The 19,873-nt window shown below is 45.4% G+C and overlaps 2 protein-coding genes across 3 annotated transcripts in view; both read right to left on the reverse strand.

The window, feature by feature from the left end:
• Positions 1–6,697, reverse strand: part of LOC310873857 (NACHT, LRR and PYD domains-containing protein 3-like) — a 59,642-nt gene extending 52,945 nt beyond the window's left edge. The window contains exons 1-4 of the mRNA XM_083786408.1: positions 6,618–6,697; positions 3,430–3,656; positions 3,072–3,185; positions 2,374–2,487 (exon numbers count right to left, since the gene is read on the reverse strand). Of these exons, the coding sequence (XP_083642534.1) occupies positions 2,374–2,487; positions 3,072–3,185; positions 3,430–3,638 (437 nt within the window). The 5' untranslated portion in view covers positions 3,639–3,656; positions 6,618–6,697. The remainder of the gene's footprint in view (positions 1–2,373; positions 2,488–3,071; positions 3,186–3,429; positions 3,657–6,617) is intronic.
• A 6,276-nt stretch (positions 6,698–12,973) lies between these two features.
• The window catches only part of noa1 (nitric oxide associated 1), a 63,940-nt gene continuing 57,040 nt past the window's right edge, over positions 12,974–19,873 (reverse strand). For both annotated transcript variants that reach the window (XM_083785358.1, XM_083785359.1), the window contains 4 exons: positions 18,716–18,847; positions 18,359–18,478; positions 14,671–14,788; positions 12,974–14,039 (listed from right to left, as the gene is read on the reverse strand). In XM_083785358.1, the coding sequence (XP_083641484.1) occupies positions 13,780–14,039; positions 14,671–14,788; positions 18,359–18,478; positions 18,716–18,847 (630 nt within the window). In that variant the 3' untranslated portion in view covers positions 12,974–13,779. The remainder of the gene's footprint in view (positions 14,040–14,670; positions 14,789–18,358; positions 18,479–18,715; positions 18,848–19,873) is intronic.

Here is a 19,873-nt window from a genome sequence, read left to right on the forward strand (position 1 = left end):
TTATAGTGTATATTGTATAGTGTTATAGTGTATATTGTATAGTGTTATAGTGTATATTGTACAGTGTTATAGTGTATATTGTACAGTGTTATAGTGTATATATTGTACAGTGTTATAGTGTATATATTGTACAGGAGGATTGACATACTGTGTATCAGGAGGTCCAGATTCATCCCTGAAGTTAAGAGGAATGTCTTTAGAAAAGTCACTCTTCATAGACAGAAGGCTGGGAGTTGGAGACTCTGCTCTGTGGTACAGACGTCTGGAATCATAGAAATTGTTTGTGTGAATGACATTGTCAATTAGTTTTGTATTTTGTATTGTTACATTCCATTGTACTTCCAAAATACATCTTTTACTTTCATCTCACAGCATTGCAGCAACAAGTAAACTGAATAAAATGGCCAAAAACATAATATAAATTGTTATGTTGTGGTTTTACTAGGCATGTAAAAATTGTAGTTCTAAAACGGTTATAGTCCCAATACTTGATTCTGATTGGAGACACTCGATGTTCTCATGTCTCACTACGCCTCTCACCCGTTGTAAAATCCATGGTAACCTGAGACCTCTTGTGGCTTATTGTTTTATTACAGGGCCTGGCCAAGAGGGGGCGCAAGTACACCAGACTAGGACTATAAGTCAGTAGTAGCCATAGAGTAAGACAGAGTTACCACAACTCCGTTCACTTCATGGGGCTTCAGTCCAATCTTCTACGTCTAGACTTCTATTGGTGAAGAGCATAGCGAACAGTGACAAAGTCCTGGAGCGGGAGTTGGCAGAATGCACTGGACTCAGCTTTCTGCCCCCTCAATGTCCTAACTCTGTCTGACTCTATGGCTCTGGTCTAACAGGAAAGCACCAGCTTGGAGGAAGTTACCACAGAAATATAAAATCTCACTAAATATACAACACAATAACAGGTGATCGTTTAAACATAGCTTGTGGCATACTGTACACATACTGTACACATACTGTACATGCACACAAGCAGCCAGCCTGTCTACTGAACACCACACTGTGATTTGTACCACTTCATTCACAAACTGCTCACACAGTAACTTACAATCTGTAGATGGACTTTGAACAGGGTTGATACGACATTATTAGATGTTATGTCTTGTTATGGAATTTATATAACTTAGCATGAGATCACATGGTTGTGTTATAAAATGTTGTGTATATAATGCTGCTGCATTGTCTGAAACCAAAACAAGTTTTACTCTCATGTACCTGTAGTGTACACAAGATGGAACAATAAAGTTTTATTCTTATGTACCTGTAGTGTACACAGGATGAAACAATAAAGTACAACATTGAACCTTGAATTGTAGGCTATTGGAGGATTGACATACTGTGTATCTGGAGGTCCAGATTCATTATAGTGTATATTGTATAGTGTTATAGTGTATATTGTACAGTGTTATAGTGTATATATTGTACAGTGTTATAGTGTATATATTGTACAGTGTTATAGTGTATATTGTATAGTGTTATAGTGTATATATTGTATAGTGTTATAGTGTGTATATTGTACAGTGTTATAGTGTATATATTGTATAGTGTTATAGTGTATATATTGTACAGTGTTATAGTGTATATTGTATAGTGTTATAGTGTATATATTGTACAGTGTTATAGTGTATATATTGTACAGTGTTATAGTGTATATATTGTACAGTGTTATAGTGTATATATTGTATAGTGTTATAGTGTATATATTGTATAGTGTTATAGTGTATATTGTATAGTGTTATAGTGTATATTGTACAGTGTTATAGTGTATATATTGTATAGTGTTATAGTGTATATTGTATAGTGTTATAGTGTATATATTGTATAGTGTTATAGTGTATATTGTACAGTGTTATAGTGTATATATTGTATAGTGTTATAGTGTATATTGTATAGTGTTATAGTGTATATTGTACAGTGTTATAGTGTATATTGTATAGTGTTATAGTGTATATATTGTACAGTGTTATAGTGTATATTGTACAGTGTTATAGTGTATATTGTATAGTGTTATAGTGTATATTGTATAGTGTTATAGTGTATATTGTACAGTGTTATAGTGTATATTGTATAGTGTTATAGTGTATATTGTACAGTGTTATAGTGTATATTGTATAGTGTTATAGTGTATATTGTATAGTGTTATAGTGTATATTGTACAGTGTTATAGTGTATATTGTACAGTGTTATAGTGTATATTGTACAGTGTTATAGTGTATATATTGTATAGTGTTATAGTGTATATATTGTATAGTGTTATAGTGTATATTGTACAGTGTTATAGTGTATATTGTATAGTGTTATAGTGTATATTGTACAGTGTTATAGTGTATATATTGTACAGGAGGATTGACATACTGTGTATCAGGAGGTCCAGATTCATCCCTGAAGTTAAGAGGAATGTCTTTAGAAAAGTCACTCTTCATAGACAGAAGGCTGGGAGTTGGAGACTCTGCTCTGTGGTACAGACGTCTGGAATCATAGAAACAAAGAAGTCAATGTATTCAATATGTGTTCAGTTGTTTTGGGAGGTCTGAAGTTTAGTTTTTAGTGACATTGAGATGTTGGAGAACCAAGAGGTGGAAGCGTAGTCAAAGTGGCATTGAATGAATGAAGCTCCAGCAAGAGTCTGCCCAAAAATATGTCTTTATCGTTTGTATTTTTATCACACAGAAAGAAAGAAAGAAAGAAAAGTGTTTTTATTCCTCCCAAATTGCACCCATGTTCTACCAGTCATAGGCTACTATTGTTAACATATTCTGTATGATAACAACTCCATCATGGCCCGTAGCACTTGCCCTAGCCCTGACGACCTTACATGCGTATGCAAAGACTACAGTGTTATAGTGTATATTGTATAGTGTTATAGTGTATATTGTATAGTGTATATTGTACAGTGTTATAGTGTATATTGTACAGTGTTATAGTGTATATATTGTACAGTGTTATAGTGTATATATTGTACAGTGTTATAGTGTATATATTGTATAGTGTTATAGTGTATATATTGTACAGTAGTGTTATAGTGTATATATTGTACAGGAGGATTGACATACTGTGTATCAGGAGGTCCAGATTCATCCCTGAAGTTAAGAGGAATGTCTTTAGAAAAGTCACTCTTCACAGACAGAAGGCTGGGAGTTGGAGACTCTGCTCTGTGGCACAGACGTCTGGAATCACATAAATGTTTGTGTGAATGAAGAAGTTAGTTAAAGGGTTTCTAAAGAGTTTTTTGTTTCGTCTCTTGCCATTGCATGACAAGTAAATAAAATAAAATATCAATAAAATAGAAACCATACAATCTTACTAAATATACAGTACAATAACAGGTGATATTTTAAACATATATGTTGCATAATGTACACAAATACTGTACACATATTATAGTGTATATTTATAGGTGCATTCACATACTTAGCATCAGGAGGTCCAGGTTCATCACTGAAGTCAGGACGTAGAGACGAGTCACTCTTCATAGACATGTAGCTGGTTGTTGGAGACACTGGTCTGTGGACGAGATGTTTGTCAGCTCTCTCCTCTCTCACCTCACGGCGACTCATCTCTTCTCTGTGGATGAGATGTTTGTCAGCTCCCTCCTCCTCTCTCTCCTCACGGCGACTCATCTCTGCTCTTCAGGAAACCTGTCAAGACATTACAGACACAATACACCAGGAAACAACTGCGTTATTTGATGTGATCCATCAGAACTGCTCCCCCTGCAGAGTCTTATCTGTCATCTACCTCAGTGATTCTCATTGTTCAACCTTTTCAGGCCGTGAACTGAGGACCACCCAAAACATTCACATGTGAACTGAGGACCACCCAAAACATTCACATGTGAACTGGGGACCACCCAAAACATTCACATGTGAACTGGGGACCACCCAAAACATTCACATGTGAACTGGGGACCACCCAAAACATTCACATGTGAACTGAGGACCACCCAAAACATTCACATGTGAACTGAGGACCACCCAAAACATTCACATGTGAACTGAGGACCACCCAAAACATTCACATGTGAACTGGGGACCACCCAAAACATTCACATGTGAACTGGGGACCACCCAAAACATTCACATGTGAACTGGGGACCACCCAAAACATTCACATGTGAACTGGGGACCACCCAAAACATTCACATGTGAACTGGGGACCACCCAAAACATTCACATGTGAACTGGGGACCACCCAAAACATTCACATGTGAACTGAGGACCACCCAAAACATTCACATGTGATGGTGGTGTTACGGTGTAATCGGTGACCTGCTGGAATATGTGATAATGGTGTAGTAAGACACACAATGTCAGTGTCCGAATGTAAATGGTTGCGGTTTGTTCATTGTCAGAGTTCAACCTATAGCTGGTGTTCTGGCCAACGTATTTAAAGACCTCCATGTGTGTTAATGTTGTGTGAGGTCCACAAGATGGTCACGTGTTTCAGTAGGTCACCAATTTCACAGTAACACCATAACGCCGTGCTGGAGTGATGGAGTGTGAGTGAACAAGTGGCTGAGATTTGGTGTATTGTAATTTGGTCAATCTCCTTTGAATTGATTTGACATCAGTTAGGGCGGGTCTTGCCGCCACACAAACACACACACACACACAGTCGCCTTCTGTCACTGAGGCATGTATCAGTTGTGAGGTGAACACAAAGCTGTCATGTGACAACATTTAACATGTAAACTGGTTGTAACATAACACCCCCTCTCTGTGTGTGTGTGTGTGTGTGTGTGTGTGTGTGTGTGTGTGTGTGTGTGTGTGTGTGTGTGTGACAGTGGAGTTTGTGCTTGAAATGTATGCTACTGTAATTCTGCAAACTGTTAATAAATATTTCAATCAATCAATCAAGGCTGTGGCCCTGAGTCCAGTGCATTACTTCTGCTCCAGGACATTACATTGTCAAGAGCCTCCATTGGACTGAATTAAGCCCCAAGAAGTGAACGGAGTTTTAGTCAAAACTAACTTAACTCTGTCTTTAGCCCTGGGCTAAGGAGTGGTCACTGTGTGTGTGTGTGTGTGTGTGTGTGTGTGTGTGTGTGTGTGTGTGTGTGTGTGTGTGTGTGTGTGTGTGTGTGTGTGTGTGTGTGTGTGTGCGCGCGCGCGTACACACATAATTAAGTGAGAGAGAGAGGGAGGAGAGAGAGAAGGAGGGAGGAGAGAGGGAGGGAAAGAGAGAGGGAGGAGAGAGAGAGGGAGGAGAGAGAGGGAGGAGAGAGAGAGGGAGGGAAAGAGAGAGGGAGGAGAGAGGAGAGAGAGGGAGGAGAGAGAGAGGGAGGGAGGGAAAGAGAGAGAGAGAGGCTGCTAGAGGGGAGATCGAGGAAGTCAGAATGAGAGCGAGGGGCGAGCTAGGGGTCATTTTTACATTAAGCAATAACAAAAACATGTCATACATCACATAATATAAAAAGTAGTTATCATGAACCATGTATAAACTAAGAACGTAACAGTGGAGTATCCATGTCAACTATACATACTATACTATATTATATGTTATACGTGTGTAGGCCTACTATAAAGTGCTTTGACTACATAAAAATGCAATTCTAATGCTGTCTACGTAACAAGCTATATGTCTGTTTAAAATACTATCTAAGGCTACATAAAGTGCTATCTAAGGGGCTAGGCTAGGGTAAGTGCTACGGGCCATGGTGGAGTCTGAAGAGGTGGGTTTAGGGCTAGGGTAAGTGCTACGGGCCATGGTGGAGTCTGAAGAGGTGGGTTTAGGGTTAGGGTAAGTGCTACGGGCCATGGTGGAGTCTGAAGAGGTGGGTTTAGGGTTAGGGTAAGTGCTACGGGCCATGGTGGAGTCTGAAGAGGTGGGTTTAGGGTTAGGGTAAGTGCTACGGGCCATGGTGGAGTCTGAAGAGGTGGGTTTTCAGACTACGGTGGAGGATTGGGAGTGAGGCTGCAGTTCTGACTGTGAGTTACTTTTTTTTAATCAGACCAGTGTGTGTCCAGTGGAAACCTGTATGAATCTGATCTCAGGTCAGAATGGGTTATAATCAGACCAGTGTGTGTCCAGTGGAAACCTGTATGAATCTGATCTCAGGTCAGAATGGGTTATAATCAGACCAGTGTGTGTCCAGTGGGAAACCTGTATGAATCTGATCTCAGGTCAGAATGGGTTATAATCAGACCAGTGTGTGTCCAGTGGACCCTTTAAAGTCAGAATAACTTTTTACAATCAGGATACAGAGTGTATTTCTTCTGTTCACCAGTGAAGTGCAGGCAGGATAATTAGGAAGCCAAACTTCATTGTTCAACTTTTATGACCGTCTCAACACCCTAAAAAACGGTCTAATACATCCTGGGCCGTGGCTCAGCGGTCCAGGCTTACCTTGGCTGGTAATCCAGTCAGGCAGACAGTGTGCCGCGGGGTCGAATCCCGATCCCGACGGCCTTTACTGCATGTCCCCCCCCCCCCCCCCCCCCATCTCTCTCTCCTTTTCCTGTCAGCCTACTGTCTGTCCCTCCATAAAAAAATATAAAATAAAGGCCAAAAGCCACAAACAAAACATACAAAATATATAAAAGAAACTGTATAATACCAGACTAGACATTAGTTCCAGTAAAGTGATTAAAAACACTTACCCCGATATTAACCTTTATAGGCTTGAATCCAACGTGTCAAAATGGAGTCCATGCAGTGTTCAGCTCTCTGTGGTGTTGTTGTTGTGTCAAAATGGTCGACTGTGTTTTTAACACACAAAGTAGGAAGTGTCTAGAAAGGAAACAGGTTTTTCCAGTTGTGGGGTGTCGCTTTAAGCAGCATCGTAGGAGAAGTTTTAATGTTTTTATCGCAATTCAATTCAATAATGTTAGATAGCATATTTTTTCATGGCAGGAATGAATGAATATTAATAAAACATATGTTCGGACACAATTAATTACGTATGTGTCTCACATGCATCATGTATTTAGCCTACGTTTGTGATAAAGAATCTCACAAATATATTCTACACTGGCATGGGGTTTTCAACCGGTGGTCCGCGGCCCCCTGGTGGTCCGCGGAGGTACTGCTGGTGGTCCGCAGCCAGGCATTCAGAAAAGTTATATTTTTTGCCGTTTTACCTTTCTAATATATATAAAACTTATTTGCACTATTTTTACTTGTTTGTGAATAATAATAATAATAATAATAATAATAATAACTTAACACAAGTCAAGTGCTCAACGCGTCAAATAAACTAAAAAAAAACAACAACTCACGATGTAAACCTAGATGATGTATGATGACATCATTAAGTGACCTGGTGATGTATGATGACATCATTAAGTGACCTAGATGATGTATGATGACATGATTAAGTGACCTAGATGATGTATGATGACATCATTAAGTGACCTAGATGATGTATGATGACATCATTAAGTGACCTGATGATGTATGATGACATCATTAATGAACTAGATGATGTATGATGACATCATTAAGTGACCTAGATGATGTATGATGACATCATTAAGTGACCTAGATGATGTATGATGACATCATTAAGTGACCTAGATGATGTATGATGACATCATTAAGTGACCTAGATGATGTATGATGACATCATTAAGTGACCTAGATGATGTATGATGACATCATTAAGTGACCTAGATGATGTATGATGACATCATTAAGTGACCTAGATGATGTATGATGACATCATTAAGTGACCTAGATGATGTATGATGACATCATTAAGTGACCTAGATGATGTATGATGACATCATTAAGTGACCTAGATGATGTATGATGACATCATTAAGTGACCTAGATGATGTATGATGACATCATGGTGATGTATGATGACATCAATGTCAGTTACGGGAAGTCGGATGTCATGAACTTCCACAGAAAGGGAGTTTGAATTTCAATGGAAAGTGAACCGGATTGACTGGTTGAGTCTATTAGGAAATGTCAAATGTGCCCATAATATAATCATGCAATGGCATGTTTCTGCTATCTATGAGTTTAATATAAATAAATGCTTTTATGTGATGTATTCCCATGCTTTTGTTCTTGCTTAAATGTAAGTCGCTCTGGATTAAGAGCGTCTGCTAAATGCCTAAATTGTAAATTGTAAATTGTAATATGGAAGGTTAGAGAACAGATTAAGACAGACATGTGTCTGCTATCTATGAGTTTAATATGGAAGGTTAAGAGAACAGATTAAGACAGACATGTGTCTGCTATCTATGAGTTTAATATGGAAGGTTAAGAGAACAGAGTAAGACAGACATGTGTCTGCTATCTATGAGTTTAATATGGAAGGTTAAGAGAACAGAGTAAGACAGACATGTGTCTGCTATCTATGAGTTTAATATGGAAGGTTAGAGAACAGATTAAGACAGACATGTGTCTGCTATCTATGAGTTTAATATGGAAGGTTAAGAGAACAGAGTAAGACAGACATGTGTCTGCCATCTATGAGTTTAATATGGAAGGTTAAGATAACAGAGTAAGACAGACATGTGTCTGCTATCTATGAGTTTAATATGGAAGGTTAGAGAACAGAGTAAGACAGACATGTGTCTGCTATCTATGAGTTTAATATGGAAGGTTAAGAGAACAGAGTAAGACAGACATGTGTCTGCTATCTATGAGTTTAATATGGAAGGTTAGAGAACAGAGTGAGACAGACATGTGTCTGCTATCTATGAGTTTAATATGGAAGGTTAGAGAACAGATTAAGACAGACATGTGTCTGCTATCTATGAGTTTAATATGGAAGGTTAAGATAACAGAGTAAGACAGACATGTGTCTGCCATCTATGAGTTTAATATGGAAGGTTAAGATAACAGAGTGAGACAGACATGTGTCTGCTATCTATGAGTTTAATATGGAAGGTTAAGAGAACAGAGTAAGACAGACATGTGTCTGCTATCTATGAGTTTAATATGGAAGGTTAGAGAACAGATTAAGACAGACATGTGTCTGCTATCTATGAGTTTAATATGGAAGGTTAAGAGAACAGATTAAGACAGACATGTGTCTGCTATCTATGAGTTTAATATGGAAGGTTAGAGAACAGAGTGAGACAGACATGTGTCTGCTATCTATGAGTTTAATATGGAAGGTTAAGAGAACAGAGTAAGACAGACATGTGTCTGCCATCTATGAGTTTAATATGGAAGGTTAAGAGAACAGAGTAAGACAGACATGTGTCTGCTATCTATGAGTTTAATATGGAAGGTTAAGATAACAGATTAAGACAGACATGTGTCTGCTATCTATGAGTTTAATATGGAAGGTTAGAGACCAGATTAAGACAGACATGTGTCTGCTATCTATGAGTTTAATATGGAAGGTTAGAGAACAGAGTGAGACAGACATGTGTCTGCTATCTATGAGTTTAATATGGAAGGTTAAGATAACAGAGTAAGACAGACATGTGTCTGCTATCTATGAGTTTAATATGGAAGGTTAAGATAACAGATTAAGACAGACATGTGTCTGCCATCTATGAGTTTAATATGGAAGGTTAGATAACAGAGTAAGACAGACATGTGTCTGCTATCTATGAGTTTAATATGGAAGGTTAGATAACAGAGTAAGACAGACATGTGTCTGCCATCTATGAGTTTAATATGGAAGGTTAGAGAACAGAGTAAGGGCAACCATGGGAAAGGAATAGCTCCGGACAACTAGCATTATGCCAGTTAAATTATACTGACTGTTAAGATTTAATTTTATATTCATTTCAATATCCCCTCACCCAACTCAACAGTGGTCCCCAGGTTGATTCTTAGTCAGGGTGGGGGTCCCCAGGTTGATTCTTAGTCAGGGTGGTGGTCCCCAGGTTGATTCTTAGTCAGGGTGGTGGTCCCCAGGTTGAGTCTATAGTCAGGGTGGTGGTCCCCAGGTTGATTCTTAGTCAGGGTGGTGGTCCCCAGGTTGATTCTTAGTCAGGGTGGTGGTCCCCAGGTTGATTCTATAGTCAGGGTGGTGGTCCCCAGGTTGATTCTTAGTCAGGGTGGGGGTCCCCAGGTTGATTCTTAGTCAGGGTGGTGGTCCCCAGGTTGATTCTATAGTCAGGGTGGTGGTCCCCAGGTTGATTCTCAGTCAGGGTGGTGGTCCCCAGGTTGATTCTTAGTCAGGGTGGTGGTCCCCAGGTTGATTCTTAGTCAGGGTGGTGGTCCCCAGGTTGATTCTCAGTCAGGGTGGTGGTCCCCAGGTTGATTCTTAGTCAGGGTGGTGGTCCCCAGGTTGATTCTCAGTCAGGGTGGTGGTCCCCAGGTTGATTCTTAGTCAGGGTGGGGGTCCCCAGGTTGATTCTATAGTCAGGGTGGTGGTCCCCAGGTTGATTCTCAGTCAGGGTGGTGGTCCCCAGGTTGATTCTCAGTCAGGGTGGTGGTCCCCAGGTAGATTCTATAGTCAGGGTGGTGGTCCCCAGGTTGATTCTCAGTCAGGGTGGGGGTCCCCAGGTTGATTCTCAGTCAGGGTGGTGGTCCCCAGGTTGATTCTATAGTCAGGGTGGTGGTCCCCAGGTTGATTCTCAGTCAGGGTGGTGGTCCCCAGGTTGGTTCTATAGTCAGGGTGGTGGTCCCCAGGTTGATTCTCAGTCAGGGTGGTGGTCCCCAGGTTGATTCTCAGTCAGGGTGGTGGTCCCCAGGTTGATTCTCAGTCAGGGTGGTGGTCCCCAGGTTGATTCTATAGTCAGGGTGGTGGTCCCCAGGTTGATTCTCAGTCAGGGTGGTGGTCCCCAGGTTGATTCTCAGTCAGGGTGGTGGTCCCCAGGTTGATTCTATAGTCAGGGTGGTGGTCCCCAGGTTGATTCTCAGTCAGGGTGGTGGTCCCCAGGTTGATTCTCAGTCAGGGTGGTGGTCCCCAGGTTGATTCTCAGTCAGGGTGGTGGTCCCCAGGTTGATTCTTAGTCAGGGTGGTGGTCCCCAGGTTGATTCTATAGTCAGGGTGGTGGTCCCCAGGTTGATTCTTAGTCAGGGTGGTGGTCCCCAGGTTGATTCTTAGTCAGGGTGGTGGTCCCCAGGTTAATTCTCAGTCAGGGTGGTGGTCCCCAGGTTGATTCTTAGTCAGGGTGGTGGTCCCCAGGTTGATTCTTAGTCAGGGTGGTGGTCCCCAGGTTGATTCTTAGTCAGGGTGGGGGTCCCCAGGTTGATTCTATAGTCAGGGTGGTAGTCCCCAGGTTGATTCTTAGTCAGGGTGGTGGTCCCCAGGTTGATTCTTAGTCAGGGTGGTGGTCCCCAGGTTGATTCTATAGTCAGGGTGGTGGTCCCCAGGTTGATTCTTAGTCAGGGTGGTGGTCCCCAGGTTGATTCTTAGTCAGGGTGGGGGTCCCCAGGTTGATTCTTAGTCAGGGTGGTGGTCCCCAGGTTGATTCTCAGTCAGGGTGGTGGTCCCCAGGTTGATTCTTAGTCAGGGTGGTGGTCCCCAGGTTGATTCTTAGTCAGGGTGGGGGTCCCCAGGTTGATTCTTAGTCAGGGTGGGGGTCCCCAGGTTGATTCTCAGTCAGGGTGGTGGTCCCCAGGTTGATTCTTAGTCAGGGTAGTGGTCCCCAGGTTGATTATTATTATTATTTTTTTTTAAGATATTTTTTTTGCGGCTTACGCCTTTTATTGATTTTTTAAAGGGACAGACAGTAGGCTGACAGGAAACGGGAGAGAGATGGGGGGATGACATGCGGTAAAGGCCGTGTCGGGTCCGGGAGTCGAACCCGCGGCACACCGCGACTGGATCACCAGTCCGGTGCCCAGACCGTTACGCTACGGCCTGGGCCCCCAGGTTGATTCTTAGTCAGGGTGGTGGTCCCCAGGTTGATTCTTAGTCAGGGTGGTGGTCCCCAGGTTGATTCTTAGTCAGGGTGGTGGTCCCCAGGTTGATTCTTAGTCAGGGTGGTGGTCCCCAGGTTGATTCTTAGTCAGGGTGGTGGTCCCCAGGTTGATTCTCAGTCAGGGTGGTGGTCCCCAGGTTGATTCTTAGTCAGGGTGGGGGTCCCCAGGTTGATTCTTAGTCAGGGTGGTGGTCCCCAGGTTGATTCTTAGTCAGGGTGGGGGTCCCCAGGTTGATTCTATAGTCAGGGTGGTGGTCCCCAGGTTGATTCTTAGTCAGGGTGGTGGTCCCCAGGTTGATTCTTAGTCAGGGTGGTGGTCCCCAGGTTGATTCTTAGTCAGGGTGGTGGTCCCCAGGTAGATTCTTAGTCAGGGTGGTGGTCCCCAGGTTGATTCTTAGTCAGGGTGGTGGTCCCCAGGTTGATTCTCAGTCAGGGTGGTGGTCCCCAGGTTGATTCTTAGTCAGGGTGGGGGTCCCCAGGTTGATTCTTAGTCAGGGTGGGGGTCCCCAGGTTGATTCTTAGTCAGGGTGGTGGTCCCCAGGTTGATTCTTAGTCAGGGTGGGGGTCCCCAGGTTGATTCTTAGTCAGGGTGGGGGTCCCCAGGTTGATTCTTAGTCAGGGTGGTGGTCCCCAGGTTGATTCTTAGTCAGGGTGGGGGTCCCCAGGTTGATTCTATAGTCAGGGTGGTGGTCCCCAGGTTGATTCTTAGTCAGGGTGGTGGTCCCCAGGTTGATTCTTAGTCAGGGTGGTGGTCCCTAGGTTGATTCTTAGCCAGGGTGGTGGTCCCCAGGTAGATTCTTAGTCAGGGTGGTGGTCCCCAGGTTGATTCTTAGTCAGGGTGGTGGTCCCCAGGTTGATTCTCAGTCAGGGTGGTGGTCCCCAGGTTGATTCTTAGTCAGGGTGGGGGTCCCCAGGTTGATTCTTAGTCAGGGTGGTGGTCCCCAGGTTGATTCTTAGTCAGGGTGGGGGTCCCCAGGTTGATTCTATAGTCAGGGTGGTGGTCCCCAGGTTGATTCTTAGTCAGGGTGGGGGTCCCCAGGTTGATTCTATAGTCAGGGTGGTGGTCCCCAGGTTGATTCTTAGTCAGGGTGGTGGTCCCTAGGTTGATTCTTAGTCAGGGTGGTGGTCCCCAGGTTGATTCTTAGTCAGGGTGGGGGTCCCTGGTTCATAATCAGTTGAAAACCCCTGTTCTACAGCAAGCAACTGATTCCTCTCCTAACGTCATGCGCTGGGCCTGGGTGATACAATGGATCAGATTAGTAATACTATTGCAAATGAATTGTTTTATTATAAATAAAATAAAATTGCAAATAAATGCACAGATCATTAATTTTGTCTGGAGATCTGTAGCTTCGAGATCCGCCAGGGAAGAAGAGAGAGGGGAAAACGAACGGTTAATAAGTACATTTGTGTTGATTTCTTTCCGAAAAGACACTGAAAGTACCGCCGCATTCTTCACTTGCTGTCGCCATTGTAGTTCTGTGGTTTGGTTTGGATTCCCTTGGGACTGTTTTCATGGTATGCACAGCATGCTTCAGACCGGAAAGGGGAGTGTCCGCTCTGATTCTGAGCACAACGTACTTCCCTCACCACGTTTTCTTTCCCAGAAGTCTTTCTCGCCCCCCTAGTGGTGAAAAATAAAACCTCTGGGAACTCAGATTAGGGATAGATTGGGTTGAGAACTCTAGGTGGTTTTCTTGGGTTGGGGATCCCGGCCTCTATAACTCACAGCCCGTCCTTGGGTTGGGGATCCCGGCCTCTATAACTCACAGCCCGTCCTTGGGTTGGGGATCCCGGCCTCTATAACTCACAGCCCGTCCTTGGGTTGGGGATCCCGGCCTCTATAACTCACAGCCCGTCCTTGGGTTGGGGATCCCGGCCTCTATAACTCACAGCCCGTCCTTGGGTTGGGGATCCCGGCCTCTATAACTCACAGCCCGTCCTTGGGTTGGGGATCCCGGCCTCTATAACTGGCTCATTTCTTCTTCTCCTTCTCCTTCCTCTTCTTGGTCTTCTGGACGGTGAGCGTCGTCGCCCCCTTGTGGGACAGCGTGGTGTCCACCAGCGCGGGGGGTTTGGCGGTCTTGTAGGCCGCGGACCTCCTGAGGCGCTCGCCCTTCACGCTGACCACGTGGGGCAGCAGAGGAGGGGTCCTCAGGCCCAGGCCGGTCCCCTGGGGCGCGTGGGCCCTGAGCACCATCTGGGCCCCCTCCACCCCGGTCACCGCTACCCAGCCTGCAACACAGAGGACACGTCACAAAGCACCAGGGGTGGTGAAACAAGAAGTATTGTGTGGCAGTCAAAGCACCACGACAATTACAATTTACAATGTAGGCATTTATCAGACGCTCTTAATCCAGAGCGACTTACATTAAGCAAGAACAAAAGCATGGGAATACATCACATAAAAGCATTTATCATGAAACATGCGTAAGCTAAGAAAGTAACAGTGGAATATCTATATAATGAAACTATACATATAAACTATACATATATACTATACTATGCTATACATATGTACTATGACGTGCTATGACTACATACAATGCAATTATAGTGCTGTCTACATAACATGCTATAAGTCTGTATCAGATGCTATCTAAGTCTACAGAAATGCTATCCAAGTGCTATGGGCCATGATGGAGTCTGAAAAGGTGGGTTTTCAGACTACGGCGGAAGATTGGGAGTGATGCTGCAGTTCTGACTGCAATGGGAAGTGCATTACACAGTTTTGGAGCCAGAAGGGAGAAGAGTTTGGGACGTGTGGAGCGTTGTCCAGTCAAAGCACCACTACAGTAATATGGAAGTATGAGTCAAACATCGACGGTGAATGTGTTAAGGTGTGTGTGTGTGTGTGACCTCTGACCTGCGGAGGACATGGTGAGGTCAGCGCTGGCGGTCATGTGACCCTGTCCCTCCAGGGTAAACTCCTCCCACACCAGAGGAGGAAACGTCCTCATTCGCTGCTCGCCTCCCATCGGCACCTAACAACAACAACAACAACAACAACATAACTAAACAAAACAAACTAATCTCCCATTGTTTATATTGTTTACATTGTGTTAAGGATCCAAGATGGCCGCAGCACCAGGAGGGGGAGGGGCGGAGGTGAGCGGGGGCGAGGTCGTGATGTCAATAATTCTCGTGGAGGAAAATCCAGATTCACAAATTTATTTAATGTTTTATCCCACAATTTTGTAACCCATGTTTTTTTTCACCCAGTGTCTAATTATCTAATGCAGCGGTTCCCAACGTGGGGTCCGCGGACCCCTAGGGGTACGCGACGCATAGCCAGGGGGTACCCAAGCCCCCTCAAAAAAAAAAAAAAAAAAGATTTTTTTTTTTTTTTATGAAATGTCCAGTACCTCCCCAGTGCCTCCCCAAGTGCCACCCCAGTGTCTTCCCTGCAGTGCCTCCCCAGTGTCTGCCCAGTGTCTGCCCAGTGGATCCCCAATGTCTCCCCAGTGGCTGCAGTTTCTCCCCAGTGCCTCCCCAGTGCCTCCTGCAGTGTCCCCTCAGTGCTTCCCCAGTGCCTCCCCAGTGCCTCCCCAGTGTCCCCCTGAGTGCCTCCCCAGTGTCCCCCCAGTGCCTCCCCAGTGTCCCCCTGAGTGCCTCCCCAGTGTCTCCCCAGTGTCTCCCCAGTGCCTCCCCAGTGTCTCCCCAGTGCCTCCCCAGTGTCTCCCCAGTGCCTCCCCAGTGCCTCCCCAGTGTCTCCCCAGTGCCTCCCCAGTGTCTCCCCAGTGCCTCCCCAGTGTCTCCCCAGTGTCTCCCCAGTGTCCCCTCAGTGCCTCCCCAGTGTCCCCCTGAGTGCCTCCCCATGCTCCCCAGTGTCCCCCTGAGTGCCTCCCCATGCTCCCCAGTGTCTCCCCAGTGTCTCCCCAGTGCCTCCCCAGTGTCTCCCCAGTGTCTCCCCAGTGCCTTCCCAGTGCCTCCCCAGTGTCCCCCTGAGTGCCTCCCCAGTGACCAGCCGAGTGCCTACCCAGTGTCCCCCTGAGTGCCTCCCCATGCTCCCCAGTGTCTCCCCAGTGTCTCACCAGTGCCTCCCCAGTGCCTTCCCAGTGCCTCCCCAGTGTCCCCTCAGTGCCTTCCCAGTGCCTCCCCAGTGTCCCCTCAGTGCCTTCCCAGTGCCTCCCCAGTGTCCACTCAGTGCCTCCCCAGTGTCCCCCTGAGTGCCTCCCCAGTGTCCCCCCCGAGTGCCTCCCCAGTGCCTCCCTGAGTGCCTCCCGAGTGTCTCCCGAGTGTCTCCCCAGTGCCTCCCCAGTGCCTGCCCAGTGTCCCCCCAGTGTCTCCCCAGTGTCCCCCTGAGTGCCTCCCCATGCTCCCCAGTGTCCCCCTGAGTGCCTCCCCATGCTCCCCAGTGTCTCCCCAGTGCCTCCCCAGTGTCTCCCCAGTGTCTCCCCAGTGCCTTCCCAGTGCCTCCCCAGTGTCCCCCTGAGTGCCTCCCCAGTGACCAGCCGAGTGCCTCCCCAGTGCCTACCCAGTGTCCCCCTGAGTGCCTCCCCATGCTCCCCAGTGTCTCCCCAGTGTCTCACCAGTGCCTCCCCAGTGCCTTCCCAGTGCCTCCCCAGTGTCCCCTCAGTGCCTCCCCAGTGTCCCCTCAGTGCCTTCCCAGTGCCTCCCCAGTGTCCACTCAGTGCCTCCCCAGTGTCCCCCTGAGTGCCTCCCCAGTGTCCCCCCCGAGTGCCTCCCCAGTGCCTCCCTGAGTGCCTCCCGAGTGTCTCCCCAGTGTCTCCCCAGTGCCTCCCCAGTGCCTGCCCAGTGTCCCCCCAGTGTCTCCAATAGCAATACAAGAGCAATAATACAAATCAATCTTAATTTATTAATCTTATTCATTAATTATTGAATCAAATTAATTAATTAATCAAAATGTTCGACGCAAGAAGGCCCCCCTGCGGCCTGCGCCCAGCACCATGCCAAAGCTTTTTCCTGCAGGAAACACTGCTTGTGGTTGTAAATATATTGTTATCTGTGTTGCGAGGATGAGGGGGTACCTGGAAAAATATCTACCGCAAAAGGGGTACCTGGTCCAAAAAAGGTTGGGAACCCCTGATCTAATGTAATCCTGGGCGCTACACTTCCTCTGCCAACCTGGGGGGGGGCAGCAGACTGACCTCATGCTTCCTTCTATGCATGAGGAGTCCAAGTTGCTTCTTTTCACCTGACAGGGGGGAGTTTCCCTGGTTGGACGTAGCGTGTGGAAGGAACACGTTATTCCAACCAGTTCCTTTCCCCTCCATCAGGCGCCCTGGCTGGCCAGGGGGAGGCAGTTTAGAGACAAGGATTACGGCATGTCTTTGTGAGGGTACCTACCCTAGGGGACACGGGGAGAACATGTGAGGGTACCTACCCTAGGGGACACGGGGAGAACATGTGAGGGTACCTACCCTAGGGGAAACGGGGAGAACATGTGAGGGTACCTACCCTAGGGGACACGGGGAGAACATGTGAGGGTACCTACCCTAGGGGACACGGGGAGAACATGTGAGATCCCCGATCATCTTAATATATTGTTTTACGCTCCAAAAAGCGTTCATATTTTGCGGGAGAGACGGATGAGGAGCAGAAATGAAGTGCCAGCATATCGCTCTATTCATCACCACGGAGAGCGCCCTGGATTAGGAGAGACGAGTCATTCTTTCCGCCGCGCTAACATGGGAGTCAATGACAAGCTAATAGTTGCACTGAGTGTTAGCATACGGCAAGCGAAAAGCAAAATGCTTTTTTCTGAAATGCAAAATTCTGAATATTCTTGCGTCGCTGGGACGTCGCTAGGACGTCGCTAGGACGTCCTCACACGTCCTAGGCACCAATATTTCGGGATCCTTATGACGTGCTCACACGTGTTTTGTCTTAATTGTGTTAATAGTGTGTAGTGGTTCTCACCCCCAGCATAATAATAACTGATATGAATAATTCATATTAATAATGTGTGGTGGTTCTCACCCCCAGCATAATAATAACCGATATGAATAATTCATATTAATAATGTGTGGTGGTTCTCACCCCCAGCATAATAATAACCGATATGAATAATTCATATTAATAATGTGTGGTGGTTCTCACCCCCAGCATAATAATAATAACCGATATGAATAATTCATATTAATAGTGTGTGGTGGTTCTCACCCCCAGCATAATAATAACCGATATGAATAATTCATATTAATAATGAGTGGTGGTTCTCACCCCCAGCATAATAATAACCGATATGAATAATTCATATTAATAATGTGTGGTGGTTCTCACCCCCAGCATAATAATAACCGATATGAATAATTCATATTAATAATGAGTGGTGGTTCTCACCCCCAGCATAATAATAACTGATATGAATAATTCATATTAATAGTGTGTGGTGGTTCTCACCCCCAGCATAATAATAACCGATATGAATAATTCATATTAATAGTGTGTGGTGGTTGAGGTTCTCACCCCCAGCAGAGCAGAGCGTCCTGCGTGCTTCATATTAATAGTGTGTGGTGGTTGAGGTTCTCACCCCCAGCAGAGCAGAGCGTCCTGCGTGCTTCATATTAATAGTGTGTGGTGGTTCTCACCCCCAGCAGAGCAGAGCGTCCTGCGTGCTTGGCGTAAACCTGCTCGGCGCGCTCCAGGGTGGTGACGTGAAGAGGGAGCAGGTTGGAGGCAACCACGCTCAGCCAGCAGGGATGTTCTCCCTGTTGGAGAAACAATGGGTCAGACAGGCAGGCAGGCAGGCAGACAGGCAGACATACAGACAGACAGACAGACAGACAGACAGACAGACAGACAGACAGACAGACAGACAGACAGACAGACAGACAGACAGACAGACAGACAGACAGACAGACAGACAGACAGACAGACAGACAGACAGACAGACAGACAGACAGACAGACAGACAGACAGACAGACAGGCAGGCAGACAGACAGACCTGTATATAGTCCACCCGTCCCACTCCTCCCAGGAACAGAGTCATTCCAGGCTTCAGGACGAATGTTCTGGGAACGATGGCTCTGGTGGGAACGACCATCTTCACCTCCTCCTCCGTCAGCAGGCTGAGCAGCTGAGAGACAGACAGGCAGACAGACAGACAGGCAGGCAGGCAGACAGACAGACAGACAGACAGACAGACAGACAGGCAGACAGACAGGCAGGCAGGCAGGCAGACAGACAGACAGACAGGCAGACAGACAGACAGACAGACAGGCAGATTATTAACCCATTCTGACCCGAGATCAGATTCTAAAAATGTCAGTCGTTCTTCGATTTTTTCAAAAATAGCAGACCTACAGGCTCGTAGCGCGCCACTCGGTGGCGCGATATGAGCTTGTAGGTCTGCTATTTTTCAATAGCTAAAGCATACAATGTGGAAGAAGGGACATCCGCACACTGCCACTTCAGAGCAATTTAATTAGTTGAGCAACGTTTCGGTCTGGCGACCTTCCTCAGGCTTAATTCAACAATGGGCTGACATTGTCACTAAATACATTTCAGGAAGTGTGAACAACCAATCATAATGCATGTCATTTATCCAAACAGATAACAGCTGTGAAGAACCTTGTCACGTGACTTGAAGGTGCAGTGTTTCTGTGAACATTCCTCATATAAAATAACAGTTCACAATAATACAGGGGAAAAAGAATTATACATAAATGTCATGCCATACAACATACAAGGAAGAGATACAGTAAAATAAGCAAATTAATGTCAAATGTAAGATCCTACTCTGTCCGAAAGAGTGGAAAAGAATAAAAACATTGCACCTAAAGTGCCTATAGTACCGGCTGGACAAGAAGTTCAGATCAACATTTTCTATAGCGTAACATTCAATAGTAGTTCCTCATTAAGCCCTTTGGGGTGTAAGGTTTGTAGAGTGCCAACATTGGCACAAAGGAGGGTGATCACTGGCACACTGGCAAGTGTGAGAGAGAGTATTTTTGGTTTTAAATAAACTTAAAAAAAAAAAAATGCAGTCAAAAACGTCCCTCACATTAGTGTGTAAATTACATCCTGCATTCTACATTCATTAAAACTGAACTCTGCCCTGAGTCTAATGATCATTATAACAACGTGAAAGAAAACATTTAAA

Source organism: Protomyctophum parallelum (genome assembly GCF_964188405.1).
Source record: "Protomyctophum parallelum genome assembly, chromosome: 16".
NCBI classification, from domain to species: Eukaryota; Metazoa; Chordata; class Actinopteri; order Myctophiformes; family Myctophidae; genus Protomyctophum; species Protomyctophum parallelum.